Genomic DNA, 25,945 nt, shown 5'->3' with positions numbered 1-25,945 from the left:
CCAAGCACTTGGTCTGTGCTTCACAAGTAGATAAAGACAGAGTCCATTAAAGACTTAATTGCTTTGATGAGTTATTGGTCTGCCTTGGTACAGCGATTCCCACAGAGCAGGACTCCTGATTTCTCCTCTCTGAAGGCACATACTGAGGGATGGATGTTCCTCATGACACATTTCTGAGCACAATTATAGTAACTGGTCTCTTCTCTTGCTGCAGCTTGCTAAGTTTTCAGAGGACACTCTCAGCAGCTACACAGAGATGGTATCTTCTCAGGTACTATTATTATGAATTGTTTTCTTCCATCTTCACTGCAGAACTTCATGGTATCCTTTCCCTTCCTCTCTGATCTCCTGTTTGTTCCTAGACCCTTTTGACTCGTGTCAGTTGTCCATTGTCACTCATTTGTTGCTTTAATTTGCAATGCATGCAGGTTGCATGTCTTTCCCCTGCACCTTCCCATGTAAATGCTGCTCTGCTGACCAGAGATTGAGGTGACTTCAACACTGAGTCCAATTGTGCTTTTCTGAATATTGCAACTGGTTTGAAATCAACTTTTTCTGTCCTGAAGACAGTGCCTCTTTCAAATCCTGTTCCAGGAATAAAATAAACTTTTTATGGTGTGTGTCAGAAAGAAGGGAATTATTTTGCTTATACTAGAAAAATCTCCTTTTTCAAGCCAAAACTAAAAACCAGAGGGGATGGTGGTCAGCAAGACCAAACATACAGAGGGGACCATGGGATGTTCAGGCTTTTAAAAAGTCTGATCCTGTTTCATAGGCTCCTTATCAGCTTTAAGCACATTATTAGTGCTTCCAAAGCTGGAGCAATTAAACATATAGAAGACCTTTTTTCTGGTGAAGGAACTGCTGTGGCCACCCATAAATTGCATCATCCAGATTAAACAGGTGGGTAGATGAAAGACACTTCTCTGCCTAATCTGGAATTAAGATTCCCCTTTCCATAAGGAGGCAGATGGACTCCAGCAGTGATTAAAAATCCCTAGATATTATAAGAACCAATTCATATCTCCTTGCTCCCAGTCACTCAGAGGAATGTACATGGGTGCACTCACATGTGCTTCCTTTGATGAATATTTTGTTGTCTTTCTGTACCAGTTCATCATTTAGCTGAGATGTTTCTCAGGTGGTAAATGGGAGTGATTTGAGTTGACCTCATTGATAAGATTTGCTTCTTTTGTACCTATGTAACACTTTTGCTCAGAAGAAACTGGTTTAAATAAGAGCTTTTTTTTTTTCGTCCTGGTGACAGCTCATGATTGTTTTGCATTGGAGCTGACTGCTGTACTAACCCTTAGGATCCAAGGAATGTGATCTAAGGAGCTGTGGTGATGCAAAGCCCAAGGCCTCAAACTCTTATAATCCAGGGGGATGAGTTACTTTAGGAAAAGATACTGAGAGGTAGCAACTGATTCACTTGAAATGAACTCACTTCAGAATTCCATTCTGGGTTTTTGGGTAGACAGAGGTAGTTTCAGTGAATTCTCAATTCAACAATCGAACTGTCTGTTAGTGTCCTGTGGAAGGGGGAAGGAATGCTTTTCCCTTGGGAACATCAGCACTGTATCAGGTAACAAGTTCCCACAGAGACTGATGTTTATCTTGCAGTGTATCACTGTGTTGAAACTGAAAGCAGGTAATGTCATACTCCCTTTTTTCCTTCTCTCCCTTCATCTTTCATGGAATGAGTCTTTAACTGGCTGATGTCCTCTGCTTCCCTCGTCAGGAAATGATACGCTGTATCTGGAGTCACTTCCTCTGTGTTTTAAAAGGCAAATCCCCAACTCTGAGCTTCACTTCCAGCTTGCTCCACAGTCTGGGATCTGTCACTGTGAGTATTGCTGGGTTGTCAGAAAGAGGAGCTCTATGTGGATGCTTCATTTTCACTGTTCATGTCGTCCTTCCCTGAGCACAGACTGTTAGCAATCAGCTCACTGTGCTGGAATTAGAAACCCTTCAGGCACCTGTCTGTGTAGAAGAGTTTATAACTGTCTTGTCATGTCCAAGCAGCACATTTACAGGCTAAAACAATGGTTAGAGATACTCTGTGATATCTGTCAGGATGTCTGTGTTTTGCAGCACTTTTACAGGCTAAAACAATGGTTAGAGATACTCTGTGGCATCTGTCAGGATGTCTGTGTTTTCCAGCTCTGGTTCTGGTCCCATTATCTTCTTGGCTCCTGTTCAAGAACCAGCTGTTTTGGGTCCTGGTAAGGTACTAGCTGGTGAAACAGGTTGAGTAGTTGCTTCCTTCCCTTGGTCTTCATGCCTAGTTTTGTAATATCTTGAGATAAAATTGGTGTTAAACTACCCATCAATCCTGTTAGAGCACGGAATTCTTGGATTTCTTGGAGTCTTATTAGGTGCAGTTTCTTAGGACAGAAGGATGGAGAAGAAGAGACTTGTCTGTCCTCCAATGTGTTTATTAAACTCATGATATTTACAGCTATGCCTGAACACTGAGACACGTTTTCACTGAGATTTTGCTTTTTTGGGGGTGTCGTGGGATGTTCCAGGTGCTCTGCTGTGTAGACAAGCAGGGGATTCTTTCGTGGCCAAACCCCAGCCCAGAGACTGTTCTGTTCTTCAGTGGGAAGGTGGAACCACCTCATGATAGCCATGAAGATCTGACTGATGAGCTCTCTACGCGGTCCTTCTGCCATCCTGAGATGGAAGATGAGGTGAGTGTGCCATAATTCTTTGCCTAAAATATGAAGAAGCAACAAGGATGAGATCTTCTACAGGAGTCCTGAAGCAGCAGGTGAATCAGCAGTGGCTGGGATTCAACTGCTGAATCACCATTTGTTTTGTTGGTCTCTTGCAGCCCCATGAAAGAGATGCTTTGCTCTCTGGGCCCTTGGCAGACACAGTCCACATGACCAATGAACAAGAGAGGAACAACTGGTCTAGTGATCCTCCAAAGCCTCCCGATGGCCTTGCCCACCGAAAGCCAAACAGCAGAAGCAAACATCCCTCTGGATCCAATGTGAGCTTTAGCAAGGACACGGAGGGTGGAGAGGAGGAACACACTCAGGTAAGACATACTGGAGGGGCACACAAGTAGGCTTTTGTGGAGCTGTAAGACAGACTCAAACCCATGGAGTTCCCACTTTTGGGGAATTTACCTGGGAATTCCTTGCAGGATTCTGGGCTCAAGCTGTATTCTCTGTAACCAACTGGAAATTCCCTGTCTGTTGGACCAGGTTGTCGGGGACAGCGAGGTGTTGGCTTGTGAGGCTGAAGACTTCGTGTGTGACTACCACCTGGAGATGCTGAGCCTGTCCCAAGACCAGCAGAACCCCTCCTGCATCCAGTTTGATGACTCCAACTGGCACATGCACCTGAATTCCCTGAAGCCCCTGGGCCTGAACGTGCTGCTCAACCTCTGCAACGCCAGCGTGACGGAGCGGCTGTGCCGCTTCTCCGACCACCTCTGCAACATCGCCCTCCAGGAAACACACAACGCTGTGCTGCCTGTCCACGTGCCCTGGGGCCTCTGTGAGCTCGCCAGGCTAATAGGTGAGGAGAAACTGGATGAGCAGACGCAGAGAAATCAGAGCTGTCAATAGACACTTAATCCTTAGAGAGCACAAGAATATTTCCCCGGTCCTGGCTGCTGAGAAGGTGGAAATACAGAGCTGACTCTGCTGTTGTTCAGTTGCCAAAAGAGTCTATTAAAGAGATTGCTTTTGGCAAGTTCTGACATTGTCAACACTATCAAAGGAATGAATGTCATCAAGGATATTGCCAGCCAGCCCTGGCTAGGCTTGGTATCCTTCTGGCCTGAGTCTGCCAATCTCATCAGGAGACAAAGAATACCTGCTAATGAACAGCTATCTGCCCTGTCTTTACTGTAAGGCCTTACAGGGAGTTTGGGGATAAATGATGTGAGGTACCTCAGCTCATTTTATAGATTGGAAAACTAAGGCACAGGAGAGATAAGAGGTTAGAGGTAACACTAGGATTAAAATCTGAAAACTTGAGCTCACTTCTGTGCCTGTCCTTCAATGTTACAGTTCCTCTCTTCAGTGAACCAGAAGCACGAACACTGTAATTACTAATAACATCCAGTCCTGCTGAATTTTTTTAATCATAGATCTTGAGCCACCTTTTTGTAGATGCACAGAGAGCACAGTTTACCTACCAGTTCCTGGAGAGATGTCAGAATGAGCACAGGCAAAGTGGGTGGCACAGAAGCAGGAGAAGGGACCTTTCTTTTGCTTTGGTTTGAGCCTAATTTTTCTCCTCCCTGTGCTCATGTTTCAGGTTTCACACCGGGTGCTAAAGATCTCTTCAAGCAGGAGAACTATTTGGCCTTGTACCGCCTGCCAAGTGATGAGATGGTTAAGGAAACAATCCTGGGGAAGCTTTCATCCATCACCAAGAGGAGACCCCCCCTGAGCCACATGATTAACCTGTTTGTGAAGGACACCACTACCAGTAAGGCTGCCCCTTTCTTTGGGCATCCACTTGGAATGGGGGGATCTTTTCTGAAGAGAGCCTGGAAAATGTCATGCTGGAAGAGTCTGGAGTCCCTGTGGGGTGATAGCCCTGCTCTGCCCATGGCCAGCACAGATATGCTCAACAAACCTTAGTGATTAGCTGTGGGATACTGAGGGGGGGAATTCTTCCCAGCTTTGACTCACTTCAGAATCATAAATAATTTTTTTAAATTATCTTACCACACAGTAGGCCTCATTTCTGGGACCAAGTGGCAGAGCAGAGCAAGGTGTGGGTTTATTGGCTTTTTAACAGACTTCATGATGGTAGTGAAACTGATACTGCACAGGGTTAAATATTACTCAGGGGTTTAGTTAGTGATGCTCATCCTTCTGATAACTCAGATCTTTGTGAGATCTTTGTGAGTTGTCTAGTGTATTATATTGCATGCTCCTATATTGCATACTAATAAGAAATCTCATCAATCCCATGCAAACTCATAGTGACCATGAATACAACACCTGAAGCCATGCTGACTTCTCCACTCCTTCTACTACTTCCTATTCCTGTAGGAATGGGCTGGGATGGAAAGGGTGTGCAGCTGGGCACTGTGAGGTCTTAAAGCACCTCAGCAAGATTTAACAGCTTGCCTGTCAGAGCTCTTAGGCTCTTTGTAATTCCTTAAATTGACTGAACTTGGCTCTCTGGAGCTGACATATGTTCAATATTGAATCTGAAATATGATCATTATGCTGGCCAGAGTTTTACCAGGTTAACTGTCTTCTCTTGCCTAATTCTGCTTAAATTTATATCTTTATCTGAAGAGGAGCTTTTTAATTTGTTCTGATTGCTGCTACCTTGCCTTTGTGAACAGGAATTATTTTGATGCTGAGATTCTTCGTGTAGGGAAAAAACCTTTAATGTTGCCTCATTTCAACTCCTTATCCTCACTTTTAAACGGTTTAGTTTAGAGGCTGGAGCTCAGACGAATATGTGTGTGACCTGGATTATGCTGTCTAGAGTAAATTCTAAGAGGAATTTTGCCAGCTGGGGTTAGTTAACCACTGAACACCTCTCACACAATAGTCTTGTCACTTGAAGCTTTCTGAAATATTACCATTTTAGAACTAGAAATACTGGATTGTGCAGAAAACATTGGCTGAAATCAAATGGCTCTGTTTATGCAGAGGTCAGACCAGATGATCATAACTAACCTCTCTTGATACCTTATTTGTGAATAAATCTTTGAATCCACCCACTCCCACGACAGGCTGCAGTCAAAGGGAAACACATAATAAATTCTACAGCTGTAGCAGAAATAGGAGGCAGATTATCTGTGTGTTCCCTTGCCATTCCATTGAAATATGTGTCTCACCATCTGGCAGTGTTCATCCCAAATCCATAGTAACCACATGGAAATGAGGGGCTCACCGGCATCTTCCACCATCTCTGTCTCCCTTTGCTGTAGCCGCACTCCTCAGTTCCTCTTGCTCTGTCTCACTGGCTCAGCTGAAGTGGTTTGGTTCTTCCTAACGAGTCCCAGCAGCCATGAATGGCTGGTCATACTCCCTGCCTTATTCATTATTTTTTTCCCTTTTGCCAGAGAAATCCCGGCCTTCAAGTCCACGATTTGGGCAGGGAAGAGGCTGAGCTCACTTTACTGGCAATGAACTCCTTCCAGTTTATAATGTGTGCTGTCACTGCCACTTATTCCTTAGCAGGATTGTGGTGTGGGATGCTGATGGGATTGAATGGGAAGTGGATTGCAATTGCTGTCAGGCACGAACGTGGGTACATCAGTGTGTGTGTGGTCATCTGCAAGCTCTTGCCCTGTGTCCAGGACTTAGGTTTTGCATGGATCAATAAACATCCCTTGTTCCCTCTTTCCTAGCAAGGACTATCTGACCTTAGGAGCAAGGTGGGAAGGATTAGGTGTTTATACAGTAAAATTAACCAGAGCTCTGCACAAGTACTCCTTTGTGTCCCTGAGACAGGTTCCTTCTTTCACACACAGCCCCTATTCGTCTCGGAGGTTTGTTATGCTGATAAACTTGGCGTGTGTTGACTATTTATAGCAGAAAGCAGAGAGCTGCTATGTTTTGGAAAATCCTCTGGTGTTCCTGAAGGTCCCTGCCTGGTTTGTGCAAGTGGATATTCTTGGCTCTTGATTTCAGCCAGTGTGAGCATTAGCAGTCAGCAACAATGCCTGCAAGAAGCCTCTGGGCTCATTTTTCTTGGCAGTGATTTTTTTTTTCATTAGCTCAGCTTTGAAGCTGTTGGGGGCAAAGTCACAGAGCAGCTGGAGGAGGGAACGTAGACAGAGAGGTCTACGTGAGTGCAATGTTAACATGCTGATGCAAATGAGAGGGAGCAGGAGCTGTGGAGGGAGGGCAGCCCCACATCCTTTAACTGGTGTCCTGTGCCTGGGACCTGCATCAGACAAGTGAAATCACACACCTTCAAGAAAAACTTTTTAACACCTCTGTCTACAAGAGGGAACAAGAGATTTAAAGTCTATATTAAAGAGTAAAGTAGGGAAAGAAAAAACCCAGGACAGGCTGTGGTGTCCATTGATTTTTAGTTCTTCCCTAATCACAACATGAGTTACTTTTTCAAAGTCTGTTACATTGAACTTTCGACTCATCCTGATTTAACACATTTTCATGACCTTTTTTGAAACAGGCTGCTATCTGACAGGTCACACTGTCAAATTATCTTCTGCTACTTGAATGAAAAGTATTCAAGAATAGCCCTTACCCTTCAGTTCTACGTCTGGCCTAAAAATGAATGCACTTTCCAGCGTAGGCTGACTTTGATCCCTGTAGGCTCATCACTGCTGCTTGTACTTTCTTCAGAAGAGGCTCACAGGAATATCTCTCCTTCTGCTCTGTTGGATACAGGAGGAAGATATTATCCCACCTTTGTAGGAGTGGGATTGATACACAGTGTAACAGGAGAATAGGAAGGGACCACATGGCTCACATTTTATCACAGCCTTGTTTGAACCCACAGTTAGACAAAGAGCAGCTGCAGGTGTATCATCATCCTTGAGTTATTTCTCAATGGAGACAGAAAACTTTCAGCAAAGGAAAGGGGATATCTGGGGTGCCTCAAAGCAGTTTGTGGGAACAATCACCTTTAACAAATAAGGGAGCAGTTGGTGTGAAATCCCTTTCCTGGAAGCCTGTATGTGTGATGCTGACTCATTGTTCTCCTGCACTTCAGGCACTGAGCAGATGTTTTCCCATGGGACAGCTGACATCATCCTCGAGGCCTGCACAGACTTTTGGGATGGCACTGATATCTACCCCCTCTCTGGCTCTGACAGGTGGGCATCTTCCTCATTTGGTGTATTCAGGAGCTTCAGATAAATTACAGAGGGAACCTGGTCACTGCTAAAATTCCCTTTATGGTGCTTGTTAAGCTGTTTAAGGAAAGCTTCAAGTAGGTTACGAACATGAGCTGTCTCTGCTTATAATTAATTGTTATCATTACAATAATAACAAGCAATTTAAGAGATTAGATAGCAACAAGCACTCAGTTGAACTGTAAGAGCAAGCCACTTTTTACTGTATCTGTTAAAGATATTGGCCTCTTGTAAGTGGATTCTGACTGCACGATGCAGTAGGGCCATGAATTACAATCAGGTCGTGCTGGTGGCAGAGAATTTTTTGTTGTTCAAGACTAGTGTCTTGTCTTAAATTAAATGCAAAACGATCAGTTCTACCTGAGCCAGTCTACACAATGCATCACACCCTTTGAGTCTTGCTGCAATATCTGATAGTGTCTGCTGCATTTCCATCTATAGGCTGAATCTCTGTCCCTGCTAGCAGAGCAAACCAGTAATGTTTAGTTTCACTGACTAGCAGCACACTGTTCTTCTAAGTCTCAGGTGTAAGAAAACTCCCACTGATCCTTTTTGGAATATTTATCATCTTAGAAGCCAATGAAAAATCCAATGTATAGTCTAATTTTTTACCTTTGTGTTTTCAGCTTAGAGAAAGAACTTTACCTTATTCTGGTGACTGAATAGTGACCAAACAGAAACTTCACTTACAGCTTCTGGGACCCAAACTCTGAAAGGGGATAGAAGAAAAGTCTGTTACTGCAACTATCAGTGCCATAGATACTATTGTCAGAGTTGTCAGTTCCCTCCTTGGTGTTTATCTCCCCACAGATAAATTATCTCTGATGAATTAAGCTTCTGCTGTCATGCAGGGAACTTCCTTGGAGTCACGTGGCAGCCATATAGAGCATATTACATTAATAAGTGTACTGAAGGAGCACTGTGTTCATACTCATCAATCTGACAAACAAACATTCACCACTAACCCTGACGGAATATGTGCTTTTGTTGTCCTGTAGTGCCTGCAGCTTGGAGAATGCAGAAACAGTAGGGAACGGCTTATTCAGACTCTGACCACTCCTCATGGAAGACATCTTTCGAAATACACGTAACTGCAGTGCACGTTGTCAGACACGTGGCACATTTTTGCTAATCTTGCCTGCTTTTTGTCTGTTCCACGTAGGAAGAAGGTGTTGGATTTCTACCAGCGAGCCTGCCTGTCAGGATACTGCTCTGCCTTTGCATACAAGCCAATGCATTGTGCCTTGTCCTCCCAGCTCAATGGGAAGTGCATAGAGCTGGTGCAGGTCCCGGGGCAGAGCGCTATCTTCACGTGCTGTGACCTCCCTGGGACAACCCCCATCAAACAGAGCAGCAGGAGGAATAGCTGGAGCTCAGATGGTATGTGTGTCCCCAGTCCTGTCTATAATAAGGTCTGCTGCTGGGCCAGGTGCTTGATCTGATTAGTCTAGAGCTGTAAGAACACTGTTATTCAGAGGAGCAGATGGAAATTGAGAAGGAAGGGTTTCTGAAGTGCATTTCCAGAGGAAGTAGCGATGTAGCAGCTGGTAGGTGTATTTCTAGTTATGTTGTTGAAGCTTGCAGAGAAATTCTTCTCCTTGTGGGAAGTCTGTTTCTAAAGCTGGCTACTGAGAGTCAAGACTTCTGGCTATTTTGATACTTAGTTTGCTTTATATCTAATTTTATGGAAATCACATGTGTTGGGTTTTTCAAAGGAATGAAATGTGTGGTGGTATGTGACTATTCTCCCTTGATGGATTTTATTTCTGTGCTGAAGGAACTGATTCCCACTAGATGAACTGTACATCTCGTCCAGAACAGCAGTGGAAACTGAGAAATAAGCACATACCATTACATAAATCCAGGAGGCTCTTTTGGGAAGCCAGTCTTAATCTCTCTCTGCCTTGGTCCCCCATTCTGTAAAATGTGACTAGTGGGCTTTCCAACAGCTGGGGACAGCTGTGACTGAGTGTTTTCACAACACTTTCCAGTCCCACCTGTGGCAAGTTTTGTAACTGTGTGAAGTGTTTTATTATTTTGTTCCTCATGCTGCATCCAGCTCCCACTCACCACAGGCCGATGTGGTGATGGTGAAGGAACCCTGTCAAAGAGCCTTTGCAGGGTCTCTGGGAGTGTCTGTGGTGTCACTGGAGTGGACATGATCCGGTTCCTTTGCATCAGCCCCTGGTGCTCTGATGCCACTCTGCCTCAACTAGACTCACCATGTTGTTTAAGCACAGTAGGATGTGTTTAAAATGCACATGTGAACATTATGCAGCACACACCCTTTACCTTTCTGCCCGAATTCCTTGTGACTGATCCCTGCCTTCTGTTTTGTCTTTTTCCTTTCCACGCTTGCTGTTTCCCGCTTGTATTCTTGGTCACATATGTGGGGATGTCCTGAAACTGCTTCTGTGACTGGGTATGCTGGGACAAATGGATGTCTCCTTCCTCCTGTGTGCGTGTTTCTGCACGTTCCTGTGCCCTTGGGTGTTACCTTGGTGGCTTCCCCACCACATGTACTTTGTCTGATGCACATGTGGCCCCTCATGTCTCAATGTGATTGCGTGTTGTTTGCATGCCTGAAGAAGGGATTGGGGAAGTGATGGAGAAGGAAGACTGTATCCAGGCTCTGAGTGGACAGATCTTCATGGGAATGGTCTCATCTCAGTATCAGGCCCGTCTTGACATTGTCCGCCTCATTGATGGACTGGTCAATGCCTGCATCCGTTTTGTCTACTTCTCCCTGGAGGATGAGCTCAAAAGCAAGGTAAGCTGTCTCTGCTGAACCCCCTGAACTTGCATGGCCCCTGGTTGTCTGACTGGAGAGTTTAGCTCCAGTGCAATCCAAGGTTAATCAGATTCAGCTTGCTAATGAGTCCAGAAGGTACCTGGGCTCCAATATGGCATCGGTCTACAGTACTCTGGCCTGGGCAGCCACACTAAAACCCTTTGTCTGCTCACCCACAGGTGTTTGCTGAGAAGATGGGTCTGGAGACCGGCTGGAATTGCCACATCTCCTTAACACCCAATGGTGACGTGCCTGGCTCAGAAATCCCTCCCTCCAGCCCCAGTCATGCTGGCTCCCTGCACGACGACCTGCACCAGGGTGAGAGCTGCTCCTGGGCCACTTTGAATGCCATGTGTTTCCTGAAGGGTTCTTTTAAACCCATTCATAGGTTCCTGTGTCCACACCAGACACCTGATCCTTCAGAGCTTTGAGCACAAAACTGGAAGGGTCTGAGGTGTGCATGTGAGCAAGAGCTCTTTACATTTATAGACTTTCTACCCAGCCAGTACCACAGTTGTTGGAAACAGACATCCAGCTGTGCACCAGCTGCCATGAATTTACAACTGCTCATCAGGGCTTTTGGTTCTTTTTGGGGCCCTGGTCAAGCCACTGAGGGTCTCTTGCCTGTGCATTACTTTTTTTTCTTACTCCAGGTGGGATTTCTTTACTCTCTTCCCTTAGAAGGACAGCAGAACAGATAAACTATCATGTCTTAAAACAGCAGAGACTGGGCTCACATATCTACCTCTGAACAGATTAGTCATCTAAAAATACAGCATTTTAGATGACTGAGTGGGAGATCTAAGTGTTGCTAACCTAGAAAATCAGGCCTCACGTTTCCTGGCTTCTGCAGTGCCATGTGAATATCCCATGTGGGTGGCACAGGGGCGGCAGAGGCAGGTTGGTGCTTATTGTTTATGCTGCTTCTCTCTGCTCCAGTTTCTCGAGATGACGTGGAGGGGCTTCTGCTCATGGAAGAGGAAGGGCACTCGGATCTCATCAGCTTTCAGCCAACAGACAGTGATATCCCCAGCTTCCTGGAGGACTGTAACAGGGTGAGGGCCCTTTCCCTGTGCACCTTGCACTTTTGTCATGGTCAGCAGTATCACCTCATTACTCCCAAAGGGAATTCTTCAAAGCACATAGACTGGTTTACACTGGGACTCCTCATTTCCCCCAGCCTCTTCCAGCTTGGTATCTAGAGCCTGGGAAGTTTGGGATTCTCTCCCCTTGTCACTTCTACTGAACAGCTCTTTGCTTTGGCATTTAGGAGTGGGGATTACCACACACAGAGTAGCCTTGAGAGCTGCATCTCATTTCCTCTGGGTCCCCTTCCCATGGGCTGGGCAGGGAGTGGGAACATCCCCACATTCCATGCAGACAAAGGAAACTGTCTCTCCTCCAGCTGTGAGCCATGGCTGGTGCTGCTCAGTGGTCGGTGTGGGACAAGCTCTTCCTGCCTCATAAAACCTCATGCTCAGCAGAGGTTAGAGGAATATCAGAGATAGATCCAAGCTAAAATCAATCAATCAATCAATCTATTAGATCTGGTTTTAGAAGGCAAGAACCCTTCTTCCCTTGCTGCAATGTTGATATGGCTGCAGTTGAAATAGATTTGTTGCTGAGAGACAGCAATGTGTCTGACTAGACTGTCCACCCAGGTAAAAAGCCCTTAGAAGTCCCTGAGCTCAGGTTTGTCACACTGACCTTACAAACCCTGAGAACAAGCACAAACAGCTTGCATTTCAGTGTAGAACTTTTATCAAAACACTTTGACAGTGGCTTGGGACAGCCAGTTCTATCTATAGGGACATGAATTTGTATCTGATCTAGCAGTTGCATAATTCTAGGAATCATCACTCTCATTTCAGCAGTTTGCTCTGAAATGCTTCTCCTTCACACACACACACACTACTGCCCTGCTTAATCTCTCCTTTCTCTTTTCCAGGCCAAACTCCCTCGGGGGATCCACCAGGTGAGACCTCACCTGCAGAACATTGACAATGTGCCTTTGCTGGTGCCTCTCTTCACAGACTGCACCCCGGAGAGTAAGTGGCACAGAGTGTGAGTCCCATGAATACCTTCCCCAGCTATTTGCTCTGGCTCATCCCAGTGTGCACACAGGTGAAGGGAAGGGGATACATTCCAGAAGTCTATACTGGTATTAATGACCCTCTGTGGCTACCTGTGGGAAGCCAGTTGTTAACTCCATTTTAATCCCCATCTACTGAATTGGGCTAGGAACCACTCCCTTCAATTTACATTCGTAAGAGACACAAAAGCAAACATTCAAAATGCTACTGCCTTTTATTAAATAAGTGTTATCAGTGCACCAGGAGGCTTTGGTCTCTGCTCACAACCCTCACTGCCTTATATAACTCGGAAATCACTTCCCAGAAGAATTTTCCCCTGGCAGTTGCTGTTAACACCTGCTGCTATGCAGAGTTTTTCATTGTAGAAAACCAGAAAGGGCAAAATTTTTTTCCCTCTCTGAGGCACTACTTTGTCTAAGAAAGGGACTGAGTGCTCTGCTGGCTAACACCTGCCCAGCCTCCAGCAAAAGTGTGAAGCATTGTTATAATTGGCATTTCAGAACCTCTGGCCACAGTTTACAGTGTGCCAGTCACAGCCCACTTTGTGCCCAAATATCCTCTCTCTTTTTGACAGAAGTGGCAGTTCCCCACTCAACCCAACCCCTCACTGGGCTGCAGATCTGTGTGCACCAGGCATTTAGATAAGTTGTTTACACGGGAATCTGTGGAGGGGAGGCTTGAGGTTTTTTTGCCTGGAGCATTCCAGAAAATCCATATATACACAGAGCACTGTGCATGGAGCTACAGAATAAAAATCAGATCAAACAGCAGCTTTGATTTAGAGGCCCCGAGGGGTGTTGATAAACATATTGATGAAGGCTAGAGGTGGTGGTGGGTGGGAGTGCAGGAACAGGGACTGGCTCTGAGTATGGCTAAGTGTGGCACTGCTTTTGGAGTGGTTTGCTATATTCCCTCTGTTCCTTTAGAGTTGGAAGAACAGTAGTGATGTGCTGCTGAGCAGGGTTTGAAATGGTGTATTTATTTTAGGTTTATTTCATTTCTGCTGTTTTCTAACAAGAGCATTTGATGCTGAAGCTGTCTTATGCACCAGCTCTGGTCCGAAAGAAATGTGCTGGAGATGCAAATCTGTGGGTCACAATTCTGTGAACCACAGCTCTGTCCCTTCAGTGGCAGAGCACCTGGTCTGCAGTTAATTACCTATCTAATTGTGTACTTTGTGGATCTCACTGTACCCGACTGGCAGCTGAGGCAATTTTAAAAGATCTGAGTGCCTGTTATCCAGAGTGGAAGGAGTGTGTGAAACACTGCATCTTTGTGTGCATAATGACATGACACACTGTGTTCCTCCTTCTGTCCCTTGGCAGCCATGTGTGAGATGATCAAGATCATGCAGGAGTATGGGGAGGTGACTTGCTGTCTGGGAAGCTCTGCCAACCTTCGGAACAGCTGCCTCTTCCTGCAAAGTGATATCAGGTGGGGCAGGATCTATTCCTCCTCTGGCTGCCTTTGCCTTGATCTTAGTGAGTGCCCAGCCATGGGTCACACCACACCTGTGGATTGTGCAGGGGGATCCTCACAATTGCTCTGTCCATTATTAGCTGCATTTGTCTCCATAAGGGAGGTCTGGATGGGATGACTACTTAGGTCCCTTGACACAGAGAGAGATTTTTCTCTGTCTTTGAAAGGAAGATATTCCCTTGCATGCTGGTCTGTTATGTCCCAACTGGCATTACAGATGCTTCCCATTGGGTGAAAGAGTGGAAATACCCCTCTAGATCAGCCAATTTGTTGACCTTGTGCCACAAACCCAAATATGTTGATTATTTCTTTAAGAATAACTGAAAGTTTAGGGGCATTGATTCTAAATTAATGTAATAGCTCCAGGCTTCTCTACAAGCAAGGTAGCATGGCACAACACAGTGTGACTTTACAAGCTGGACTGCAGTGAAACATGGTTTCTCCTCTGGGATGAGGACTCTCACTGATGCTCCTGTGTTGTCCTTGCAGTATAGCACTGGACCCTCTCTACCCATCTCGCTGCTCCTGGGAGACCTTTGGCTATGCCACCAGCACCACCCTGACCAATGTCTCTGATGAGCTCACCCCCCTGCAGCTCTCAGGGCAGCTCAACAGCCTGCCCTGCTCCATGTCCTTCCGCCAAGAAGAGAGTACCAGCATCATCAGGCTGATAGAGCAGGTGAGCCAGGCACATCTCTCCAGGACCCACAGGGAGCAGAGCCCAGGAGCTGACATGAGCATTCTCCTTGAGGTGCCCATAGAAAGTTTCCAGCACTAGGTTTTCTTGTGTCTCCTGTCCTTTGCTCAGGAAGCACAAGAGAGAGAATCTTCCTGCCTGGCTCTACTGGTTCAAGGTGTAGGGGTTGGTTTGGGAATGGTGCCTTGTGGCAAAAGAACGTGATTATTGTTCACCTGGATGGAATATAATCTTGCAGAGATCCTTAGAGAGCCAGACAACAGTGCATGATTAGGGAGAAGTGTAACCCCAGAAAAGCCAGGAGTTTAAACAAATTTACCCCTTGGCAAAATTCTGCCTTTTTCTTCATAACCTCTACATCCAGGCAAGAGACATTCCCTTTTTGCTTTCAATGTGTCAGGATCCTCTCCCTTCCCACTTCCCCTGCGGGCCACATGTCCTGCCCCCGCCTGCCAATAGCTGCTCCTGGCTGACAGCTGCTCCAGCACTTGGAGGGCTCTGAGGGCTTGTTCTTCCTTCCAGGCCAGGCATGCGACGTATGGGATCCGCAAGTGCTTCCTCTTCCTGCTGCAGTGCCAGCTGACCTTGGTTGTCATTCAGGTGAGTCCTGGCCTGGCTGGGGACAGCATTTAGCTCAGAGGACAGGGGTGTGAGCATGTATATGGGTGGCTGCAGTGGGGCAGCCTCAGGAGAGGAACGTGGCCTTCAGTCAGGTTTGGTGGAATTACAGATAGAGACTATGTGATCTCAGCCTGCCCCTTCTCCCTGACCCTCATGCAGGGGTTTCTTTTCAAACCCTTTTTCCCTGGAGAAAAGCACCTCCTGCAGCACCTGCAATGTGTGGAGGGGCTGTGCAGTGGCACCCTAGTTATCAGCTCATCCCAGTGTTTTGGGGAAGTCAGCAGCATCTTGGGTAACAAGCCTCTCCTACCACTGCTCACACTCTGAATTGTTTCTGTCCAGTTCCTCTCCTGCCTGGTGCAGCTGCCCCCCATCCTCAGCACCACAGACATTGTGTGGCTGTCCTGTTTCTGCTACCCACTGCTCAGGTGAGTCTATCAGGGTGGAATCTCCTCCCACCCACGCACAGGATGCACAGACCAGTCCCTCAGCCTCACCGTGTCCATGTTAAAAGAAAGCTGACTTCACCCACAGCATGCCAAGAAGGCTGCAAGGATTATTCCAAGCACCTGCTTTGACAAGGTGCTTGGAAACAGCCACAAGAGCATTTGTGTACTGCTGTGTTAACCCTGACAGCTGTCTGAGAGCTGCTGTTATCTTGGGGCTTGAACCTCCAGCTGAAAATCATCTAATCCTTCACTGGCTGGAGTATGATGGAGAGCCTGGGGTGTGAGGTGGAGGAAAGGTACCACGGGTGGATTTTTCCCCATCACACATTTAGAGGTCACCTCTCTCCCTGTCTGCACCTACCATGAATAACACCTTTTACAGCATATGCTTAAGGCAGTGGCCAGATAAGTGCTAATGGTTCAAGCAGTCTGAGGAGGTTATTTGGGTTCAAATGATAGATACAGATAAAAATGGGGTAGTTCTGGTGCCTGAACATGTTACTGAAAGACTAACTTACCTTTCTCCAGTATCTCACTCCTGGGCAAGCCTCCCCACAGCTCCATCATGACTATGGCAACAGGAAAAAACTTGACTTCCATTCCCAAGAAGGTAGGTGGCCCATCAGATTTTAGTTGTTCACACATTTTCCTGTTCTGTTTTGTCCCAGTGTTGATGCATAACTGAGGCCCTGTGCCTTTCCAGCTCGCTTGGTAAATTGATCCGTGGCATGAGCCAGGAAGGGAATTCCTTAGTGCCAGCATAGCCACAGGGCAGATCCACAGTGCAGCATGTCATCTGAACTACAGCTTGTCTTTTGCAGCCACTGATTCTCTGATGGTTCATGGAGAGGAGGTTGTGCCAGTGACATGCCCATGTCATCCTCCTTCCTCTCCCTTATTCACAGACTCAGCACTACTTCCTGTTCTGCTTCCTGCTGAAATTCAGCCTGACCATCTGCTCCTGCCTCATCTGCTTTGGGTTCACACTGCATGAGTCCTGCAAAGAGGTGAACACCACCAGCCTCAATCTCACAGCCTGCTCCTCCATCATGCTGCACAGGTGAGGAACTGAGCCTGGCACACACCCCTCTTACTCTTGCCCTTCCAGGTAGAACTGATTCCCCTCTAACAAGCTTCAGCCTCTTCCCAACTAAAATGGCTACACAGAGGGCTGGGTGCTCTCCCTATAGTCTTGACAATTGCATTGCTCACTGTCACCTCCTGGTACCAGGACAGCCTGACTCTGAGCTCACACTTAGTTCTCTCAGCTGTTAGAGAAGGACCTGGCCCTGGTGGGAACAGGTCAGACAGTAAGTCCCCACTGTTGACTTCTTTCCTGTGTCCTCTCATTCACTAGCAATGCTGATGGTGCTCCTGACTGGTTTGGGACATTTTCCAACGCTCTTCTTGTAGCCCAGAAGCTCACAGCTGGCCTGATTGTTTTACACACAGGTAAATCCTAATTCCCAGAACACCATTTCCTACTCCGGGGAAAAACTTGCATCCTTTGCCTCCTTCTTTGCCCTTTCTCTGAGAGCACAAACCCCCTGGTAGAAGCAGACACTGCAATGGCCTCTCAGCACAGACCCTGTCTCACTAAACATTGCCCTGATAGATTAAAAACAACACACTCAGAGCTGATTGTTTCCTACCAGCCTGCTGAAGTGCTGATTCCTTTCCAGTCTCACCAGAAGAGCAGCATCCCTCTTTGCCTTCTTGCAAATCAGCAGCAGCACCTGTAGCTCTCCAAAAATATTCCTTGCCTCATAAGTCCCTATATCCCTGCTGCCATTTTGTGAAGCAGCCCATTTCCATCCCCCAAAGAGCACTGGTACAAGCTGTGACTGTTTGGGAGCTGGAAGCCTTTTTAAACCCTCTGGAGGGGCGTGGAGCCATGTCCTGCCTGACCCTCATCACCTGCACACCATGACTTGGCAGAGCAGGTCCAGCTGCTCTCTGACAACCCTAAAGGGTCTCTGCTCCCTGTCCATGTCCTGTGGTGCTGTGCCTTGGTGCTGGGCAGAGCACTGGGTGTTGAGATGTGCAGGTGTCCAGGTGAGCAGAAATGCCTCCTGGTTTGAGAGGCAGCCCAACTTTGGAGAGAGGGAGTGTGCAGTACTATGTCCCTCAGACCACTGAGGCAAGGCAGGGCTGCTTAGCCTGGCAGCAGTTTAAATGCTCATTCCTGTGCAGGTAGGTCTGGGTCTCTGGCTAAATATGTCTCTGGGCTGGAGCTTTCCTCTGGTGCAGGCCTGCAGTGACCCAGAAACAAGGGCACACCCACCCCTGCCCCACTCCCCAGGTCCGGGCCTTTGCCTGCTCTGTTTTACCTCACCAGGCTGTGAACCAACCTGACAGGGAGTAACTCTGTGCAGGACGACCACTGCTCCCCCCTACGTATCCGGGGACTTGGAATTGCTGTGGGGAGCCTGATCTGAAAGGGCCTTGAATGAAAGGGCCATAAGCCCCATATCCCTTTGGAGTTACAGCTGCTGGTGTGTGTTGTGAAGTGTCTGTGTGTGATGCCAATAATCCCCTTTTCCCTGCAGTGTTCATATCCATCACCCACGTCCATCGCACCAAGCCCCTGTGGAAGAAGAGCCCCCTCTCCAACCGCTGGTGGACGCTCACTGTGGCTGTTGTGTGAGTATCCCCAGGCCCTGATGAGGCATTCCAGAATGCTGGAGCAAGCAGGGCTCTAGGTCAGCTCCAGCACCAGTTTGCTGGTGCTGAAGAGACACCAATTGATCTCCACTGCTGAACTGGTGAAGGGTCTCTGTTGTGAGCATTTCAGCCTGAACCCTGATCTGCAGATCCTGGGAAGCTTGTGAGCTCTGCTGAGGTTTGCTGTGTCTGTTTTTGATCTTAGATTGCTGGGGCAAGTGGCACAGACTGTGCTGGACCTGAAACTCTGGGAAAACCTCAATTCTTCTTTGACCTTTAACCATGTTTCCATCTCCCCGGTCTCATGGCTCCTGGGTTTTCTTTCCTTGGTCCTTGTGGTTATCATCAATGAGATTGTCAAGCTGCATGAAATCAGGTATGGGGGTAGTAAGGAAGATGAGGAGAAAGGGCTGGATTCTCACTCCAGCCTGGCCTTGAGCTGCAAAAAAAATCATGCCCGGGAAACAGGGTGGGGAATAAAAAGGAAGAGATGATTGCATTGTGTAAATCACCTGGTTATTGTGTTCCACCTCTCAGGGAGGAAGCACAGGGGAGGAAAGAGGGTCAGGGAAGGGCAGTGGCAGTGATTGGGAGCAGGAAGGGAGACCAAAATTTCCTTGTCTCAAACCAAAGAGAGGGAGACAGCCAAGGTCTATGAAATACCAGTGTAGAATTGGAGGGGGCTGTTCTCTCCATCTTGTCCCATGAGGACAGAGAGGCATTGAATCCCAGCAGAGGAAACAGGCCTTCACACAGTGCCTGGACTGTGGGACTCGTTTTCACGGGAAGTGGCTGAAGCCAAGAATTAGTAGCAGGCAGTGACTGGCTGTTCTCCCCAGCACAGGGAGCAGCCAGGGCTGGGAGTTAACGCTAATGAACATTGACTCAGGAAATGGGCTGGTGAGGAAAAGCAGCAGGGATTACAGGGAACCCTGGTGGGACAGAGACACCATCTCTGTTCCTGGGGAAGGGTTTCTGGACCTTTCTCTGCTGTGTCGGGTGTCCCTGGAGATGGGATTTGGCTGGATGGGGAAGGACTGAGACCATGTGTTGCCTTCTGCTTGTGATTTCCCTCCCAGGCTACCACAGGGACCAGGCCAAGGGCTTCCCTGTTTCTTGGGACTGGCAGCTCAAGAATGGCAGTGGGACAGCCTTGCTTGCCTTTCACCTCTCCATATGCTGACTCTCTTCTTTCTTCTGCCTTCTCCAGGGTCCGGGTCCGTTACCAAAAGAGGCAGAAGCTGCAGTTTGAAACCAAGCTGGGGATGAATTCTCCATTTTAAATGCTCCCAGCTCAAGTTCCCCGGAGCCAGGGCCAAACAGCCACATCCTGCACTGGGAGAGAGGCTGCACCAAAGGCTCAGGGAGCTTTCCCTCACACATGCAAACCAGACAGCCTCCTGGCAAAGTACATCAGCACCTTCCCGGGGCCCCAGGCAGGGATCCCCCCCAGGTATGCAGCCCCTCCCCAGCCTGCCAGGGTACACTCACAGGAGCCTGCAAGCTCTGGTGCCTCTTCAGGCTGCTCTTCCTTTATTTATTTATTACTAGAGGTATTTGTTAGTATCATGGTGATGCTGAAATGAAGCAACTCCTTTCCTCTGTGTGAGCAAATGGGTTTCCTGGGCCTGGCAGGAGAATCTGGGGCCAGCAGGGGAGATGTAGGTCTGCTGAAGCAAGAGATCTCTATTGAAACCCATTTTGTTTTCCCATCTCTGCCTGCTCTCCCTGTGTGCATGCCTGTGCATGCCCTCACCTGCCTCCCTGTCCCTGTGTCCTGGGGCAAAGGAGCCATCCCTCTTGCAGTTCCAGGAGTGCTGGGAGCCAGGTGGGGACTGGAGCTCACATTCCTGAGGGGACAGTGGGAAGGGTCTCTGGCAGGGCGCTGGGACAGCCAGGCTGGGCCAGGCCTGCCCTCTAGTGTTGTTGCTGTATCCTTATCCCGGCTGTTGAGTGCTTCAGAAGAGGGATGAGACACGGCTTTAGGAAAAGCTGCCCCCGTTTGACCGTCTGATCTGGTGCAGAGGGAGTCAGGAGGGCAGCTCTGCCTGCCTGCAGGGAGCCAGCATGGCTCAGCTTCCTCCAGCCCTGTTGAACGAGCTTTTATCTGCTTTAACAACCCCAGAGAGGTTTATAACCGTTCTCCTGTTTGTGATCCGAATTGCTGTTCTGCTTCAGTAACGCCTGCTTGAGAGAGCCACAGCCAGAGATAAAACCTGAGCCTGCCTATCCCACCCTGGAGGGAGGGGATGTCTTTCCTGGCAGGATATCTGCAACTTGCAGCTGTGACTAAGACAGAGCTGGTGGATGGCTCCTTCCCCAATCCCAGGATCGTGCTGCATCCAGTACATTCTCTCCAAGGCACAGGGAAACCCCCCCTCATCATGTCTTTCTGTGATAGTGCTGGGAAGTCTCTCCCCTCCATGCTAATGCCTTCACACAGAATCACAGGATGGTTTGGGTTGGAAGAGACTTTAAGGCTCATCTAGTTCCACCCTCCGCCCATGGGCTGGGATGTCACAGACCAGGTTGCTCCAAGCCCTCTCCAGCCTGGCCTTGGACACTTCCAGGGATGGGGCATCCACAACCTCCCTGGGCAACGTTTGTTCCCTGTTTTTCTGGAGGTCTCTTCGTTTGCCTGGGGGGACCCTCCCATGAGGGTTTGCTGCAAACCAGGATCTGTCCCAGTGCAGCACACCTTCTCTGAGCTCTGAACAGACCCCAGCTGTACTGGGAACACTGGTGCTGTTGTGGGCTGACAGACAAGGCCCACACAGGAGCACACAGGCTTGGCTACCAGAGTATTTGCAGCTCATGGAGGTATTGCCTCTAGTTCTAAAAACTGACCAAACCTGGTAAATCCTGGCCCTGTTTTTGCTCCCAAGATTAACACTACAATTGGCTGTTACTTCCCTGTTGGTACCAGGGGCTTACAAATGGTGGCTGGTCCCTCCTGGGCAGGCAGGGAGCTCGCTGGAACCCCCACGCTCTGCCCTGCTGCTCCAGCTTGTCTTCCTCACTTTTCAGCATAACCAGAGAGCACAGACACGGCTTTGTGTCTCTAAGCAATACCCTCTCCCCACTGTGGGTCTGGTAGGGGAGCAAAGCTGGGTACAGGCAGTCCCTGAGCTCTGGGGACGCACGGGGAAAGCTGGAGGGGAGCAGATGGGGGTGTTTGAGGCCTGGACCCTGTTCCTGCAGCTGGAGAGTGGATGTGGAAATCCCATGCTGTCAGGATTGCATGGGATAGGGAGCCAGCAGCTCACTGGCCACTCCTCTTGCAGCCTGGGTCTGAACTCTGCCCTCACTCCACTGGCACTGGCAGAGCTGCCTGGCTCGGGGAGAACAAGCTGCACCTTTCCCAGCCTCAGTTCACTAAATGCCAGCTCCAGATCTGTTACACCTGGCACCTGAGAAATCACCTTTTCTTCCTGATGCCAGGGTTGGATCACAGGTGTGGTATGGTCTCCTCTGTGGCTGAGCTGAGCTGGAGGCAGAGGCAGCACAGAGCTGCTCACTGCCGTCCCTGCAGAGCAATTTTCCCCCACCCAGACCTCAGCTCTTGCCCTGTGCCAGAACTGTCGTAGGTGATAAAAGGCAGCAGATTCCAGGGCTTCCTGCTGGCCACACCTTCCTCTAGAGGAGGCACCTCCAAGGTTTCCTTCTCTGGGTGATCACAAATGTTTATTTTCCTGCATCCTCCTTCCCCTGCTAGACATGGAGGGAGCTGAGGCGTATGAATGGAGCCTTTTGGATGGTCTTGCCAAGCCACCCTTCCCTCAGCCACTGAGGTGTCCAAGGGTCAGGGTGCATGGCTTCAGAAGGAAATTTCCTACATCAAGAGGTTTTTAAATGCTGTATATTTTATATTAAATTTTTTGGGATGTATGTAAAAATATTTCATTTGTATTAAAACTTGTAAATTGTATTAAAAAAAAAAAGATAAACAAACCCAGACCCACATGCATCCAGTATATGAATGGCAATAAATGATTGTCTTGGATAACACACCCAGTGAGAGTGGGAACGAGTTTGCACTAGCAAAGAAAGGAGGTAAAAATGTGTGTGGCTGCTCAGGTCACAGGGTGTGAGTTTCCTGGCTCGCCTGTTGTAGGGACACAGCCCAAGCACTTGGATGCTCCTGGGACCCAGTTCTGGCCTTTTTCCCACTCTCTGCTCAGCTTTGGGCAAATCTGTGCAGCTCTGAACACCTCTTCCTGCAGAATAAGTTTGCTTACCTGGTGGTTTCGTGGATCCCAGGCACTGCTTCAGTCAAGGCTGGCAGCACGGTTTGAATCCCTCGGGATGGATGAAAGGTCAGGGTGAGCTGGAATAGGCACTGGGAGAACTGGAGACAAGAATGAGGAGGCCTGGGATGCTTGTCTTGAGCAAAGCAGGACCTGGGGTCACTGTGACCACACTCTTGACCATGCAGGAGGAGGAGGAATGCTCTGCCTGGCCGGCGGAGGGAGCTGAGGGGTCGGGATGTGCCCAGAGCTAGGCAGTGGGACACTGGGAGGTGGTGCTGGTCCCTGCTCTCACCACGTCACTGCCATGGTGGTGAAACTCAAACTGAACGTTAACCTTGCAGGACTCAGCAGGGGAGATTATCTGAGGAAACCCTGGAGCACTCAAGGGACAGGATAAAGCTGATCCTCCCTGAACTTCAAACAGTAGGCGACAAGCTTGTGCAATCTGACACGAAGGACACAACTAGGCAAAACTATCAAAAGGGTAAAATATGCCCCACTGTTTAATAGAATTTAGTCTTAATGGATGTTAGTGGAAAACAAAACACATGATTAACACAAACAGAGCAGATGGTTTAAAATCTGTTGTCAGTCTGGTGATTACATGGGCTATTTTTTCCCCTCACTGTCTCGCTGCACGGAGCAGGTGCAGCTGGGGTCAGTTAGTCCCAGTTGCAGTGTACATAACTTACACACCATACAGTAGCTTCAAAATAGAGATCTAGAGCTTTTAAAAAATAGGCATTCTTCTGCAAAATTGAATGTTTAATTCCCTTATTGACAATGAGAGCAGCGTCGTGCTGCCCTCAGGTGGCTCAGACGGCGGCAGCTCCACCCCAGTGTCCTCTTATCCCTGACCCTACAGTCCAAGACTTGCAGTTCTGGTTAGTAAATATATATAATAAATCACATTTAAAATATATACATTGGCCTTTTAAAAAAAAATTTACAGTTTATCAACATTGGAAAAAAAAAATAACTGGGTTTGTCCCAGGTTGACTCGTGTGAGTAAAAATCAGTTTTAAAAGGTTTCTGTGAACCTCTTGATAAAGTGCCACTGGTTGTAGCTATTTGAAAACATCATGTCCATGATGTGGCACTTGCCTGTCAGACATAGGCAGTGGATACACTCAGAGTGGGACAGAAATCAGAGACCAATTCATCAGAAGAGAAGTGTCTTAGCACCTCACAGTGACCTCAAGTCCCAGCCAACAATAGGATTTTAGGTTTTTTCAGGACTTCTTTGTCTTTGCTTTTCAGCCCAGAAGCCAGGCTGGCAACTCTCACCTGCCCAGCCCACAGCACAACTGCCCTCAGGAGCAGAGACCCTTGGGATTGTCCAGTTGGGCTTTGCTCCCCTTCCCATGCAACAGGACAAGGGGCTGCAAACAGTCCAATTCAGCCACAAACTCCCAGAAGGACTGGGAAGCAACTTCCTCCTCAGCCACCTTCTCCCTTTCCAGTTTGGCTTTGCATTGGCGATTTTTTTTTAAAAAAGAGGGGAATACGTGGATTTTTCTTTCCCTTTGTTTGGAATTTTTTTTTTGTAGCAAATGGCACTTCAGCACAATCTTTCAGTTCCCTTCTGGTGCTCTGATGCTTTCATTTGCTTGGCATGCCGGGCGCGAGCCAAGTTCGGGGCTCTTGGACATATTTAGCCATGCACTACTGAGCAGATCCTGCGAGAGAGAAATGTGTCTCCGAGCGATGCAGCCGTTTCCTCCCGCCTGGATGCAGGGAGCTGTCGCTGCAGCCACGGGCTGTGGCCGCATCCAGCGCACAGGAGCTGCTTCCCGAGCCGCATTCCCGCGGTGCACGCGGGGTCAGCTCTCCCGCCGGGCCTCGGTGCCGCAGGGAAGGATCGCGCCTGGCCCCGAACGCCGCTACTGTTCAACAATGCTGGCAGCGGCGTTTGTGCCAGCAGCTCCCTGCAGGGAGGGGGACTGGGAAAACGGGCTGTTTTCTCCCAAAGAAAAGGGATAGGAGAGGGGGAAAAAAAGAAATTAAAAAACATCAACACGCTGCTACTTCACTCTGGAAGGACCAGGGTGGTGGGGGTTTGTGTAGGCACGGTGTTGGCAGAGGGTGAACTCCACTGAGCAGCACGATCCAGACGGACTGGCCCAAATCCCCAGGCCTTTGGCGCTGCCATCACTATCCTCATCACTCTGGGAAGGGGCAGGAAGGCCCCCCATGTCCGGCAGGGCTGTGGCAGAACATCCGCTGCTTCGGAGGCTGTGCCAGCCCCATCCCAAGGGGGTTGTGGGTCCCGCCGGAGGGATTTCGATCCACTTGGATTACACGCTGCCTGACGCTGACGCATTTGGAAAAGCGGCAAATAAAGCAGAAAGGTTCCTTCTCGCTCCACAAGCTGCCAAATTGCGACAAGCCCTGTCTTCTTTTAGCTGCTGTCAGGCCTTGCCGGGGCTGGGACTGCTCAGTAAATCGCCAGCTCAGTGGCGGCTGCCCGGGGAGGTCTCTCCTGTGACACATTGTTGGCAGGGGATAAATAATAAGAGGCGAGGCTTGACAATGCAGTAGGGAAAGAGAAAGGTCCCTTGTGGAGGCTCCTCAGCTCTGTGCAAGGGAGCAAGGGCTTCTCTGTGGCCTCCAGGACCACATGTGCAGCCCCCTCTGGGCTCTCCTCCTGCTTCCAGTCTGGTGGGAAATGCTTGACCCCCTCGGAAAGCGGCCCGCAGCCATGCTGGCACATGTGACACGGAGACAGGGGTGAGCAAGGAGGGCAGCTGTTCCCAGCCGCAGTGCAAAGTGCGGGGAGGGAGCGGCTGGAGAGACCTGGAGGCGCCGCTCGGTGCCAGATCCGCTCCTCCCCATGGCGAGGGGCACTGGCGGAGCAGCCGGAGGTGAGGAGGGGAAGGAGGGAGCAAGCCTCAGTCCAGCATCGCGTCCAGCTGGTCGGCCAGGTCGTCGAACATGTTGCTGATGTCTTCCAGGATGTTCTTGGCCGAGTGCACAGTCCCAGGGTGGCTGGGGAGGAAAGGGAGAGAGTCAAAGCACCGCCCAAAGACTGCAGGTGCTGATGGGGAAAGTTTGGCCAGGCTGGACCCGACCAGTGGCA

At 48.7% G+C, this 25,945-nt stretch overlaps 2 protein-coding genes across 5 annotated transcripts in view; one reads left to right on the top strand and one right to left on the bottom strand.

Moving 5' to 3' along the window:
• TMEM94 (transmembrane protein 94) overlaps positions 1 to 22,626 on the top strand; it is a 42,233-nt gene extending 19,607 nt beyond the window's left edge. For 2 of the 3 annotated variants that reach the window (XM_027691323.1, XM_027691322.1), the window contains exons 10-31: positions 215 to 271; positions 1,742 to 1,846; positions 2,532 to 2,696; positions 2,840 to 3,049; positions 3,219 to 3,534; positions 4,282 to 4,455; positions 7,681 to 7,783; positions 8,985 to 9,202; positions 10,411 to 10,592; positions 10,793 to 10,931; positions 11,553 to 11,668; positions 12,562 to 12,661; positions 14,032 to 14,140; positions 14,675 to 14,864; positions 15,405 to 15,482; positions 15,846 to 15,931; positions 16,481 to 16,562; positions 16,858 to 17,012; positions 17,310 to 17,404; positions 18,502 to 18,595; positions 18,822 to 18,992; positions 19,827 to 22,626. In XM_027691323.1, coding sequence (XP_027547124.1) covers positions 215 to 271; positions 1,742 to 1,846; positions 2,532 to 2,696; positions 2,840 to 3,049; positions 3,219 to 3,534; positions 4,282 to 4,455; positions 7,681 to 7,783; positions 8,985 to 9,202; positions 10,411 to 10,592; positions 10,793 to 10,931; positions 11,553 to 11,668; positions 12,562 to 12,661; positions 14,032 to 14,140; positions 14,675 to 14,864; positions 15,405 to 15,482; positions 15,846 to 15,931; positions 16,481 to 16,562; positions 16,858 to 17,012; positions 17,310 to 17,404; positions 18,502 to 18,595; positions 18,822 to 18,992; positions 19,827 to 19,899 — 3,018 coding nt within the window. In that variant the 3' untranslated portion in view covers positions 19,900 to 22,626. The remainder of the gene's footprint in view (positions 1 to 214; positions 272 to 1,741; positions 1,847 to 2,531; positions 2,697 to 2,839; positions 3,050 to 3,218; positions 3,535 to 4,281; positions 4,456 to 7,680; positions 7,784 to 8,984; positions 9,203 to 10,410; positions 10,593 to 10,792; positions 10,932 to 11,552; positions 11,669 to 12,561; positions 12,662 to 14,031; positions 14,141 to 14,674; positions 14,865 to 15,404; positions 15,483 to 15,845; positions 15,932 to 16,480; positions 16,563 to 16,857; positions 17,013 to 17,309; positions 17,405 to 18,501; positions 18,596 to 18,821; positions 18,993 to 19,826) is intronic. The other variant, XM_027691324.1, reaches the window with a different exon arrangement.
• A 714-nt stretch (positions 22,627 to 23,340) lies between these two features.
• Positions 23,341 to 25,945, bottom strand: part of CASKIN2 (CASK interacting protein 2) — a 33,916-nt gene continuing 31,311 nt past the window's right edge. For both annotated transcript variants that reach the window (XM_027691319.1, XM_027691320.1), the window contains one exon: positions 23,341 to 25,854. In XM_027691319.1, the coding sequence (XP_027547120.1) occupies positions 25,758 to 25,854 (97 nt within the window). In that variant the 3' untranslated portion in view covers positions 23,341 to 25,757. The remainder of the gene's footprint in view (positions 25,855 to 25,945) is intronic.

This window comes from Neopelma chrysocephalum, unplaced genomic scaffold, assembly GCF_003984885.1.
Source record: "Neopelma chrysocephalum unplaced genomic scaffold, ASM398488v2 Primary Assembly neopelma1_84, whole genome shotgun sequence".
Taxonomy (NCBI): domain Eukaryota; kingdom Metazoa; phylum Chordata; class Aves; order Passeriformes; family Pipridae; genus Neopelma; species Neopelma chrysocephalum.
The sequence above is the reverse complement of the archived record's forward strand: the minus strand, read 5'-3'. Positions and strand labels throughout refer to the sequence as shown.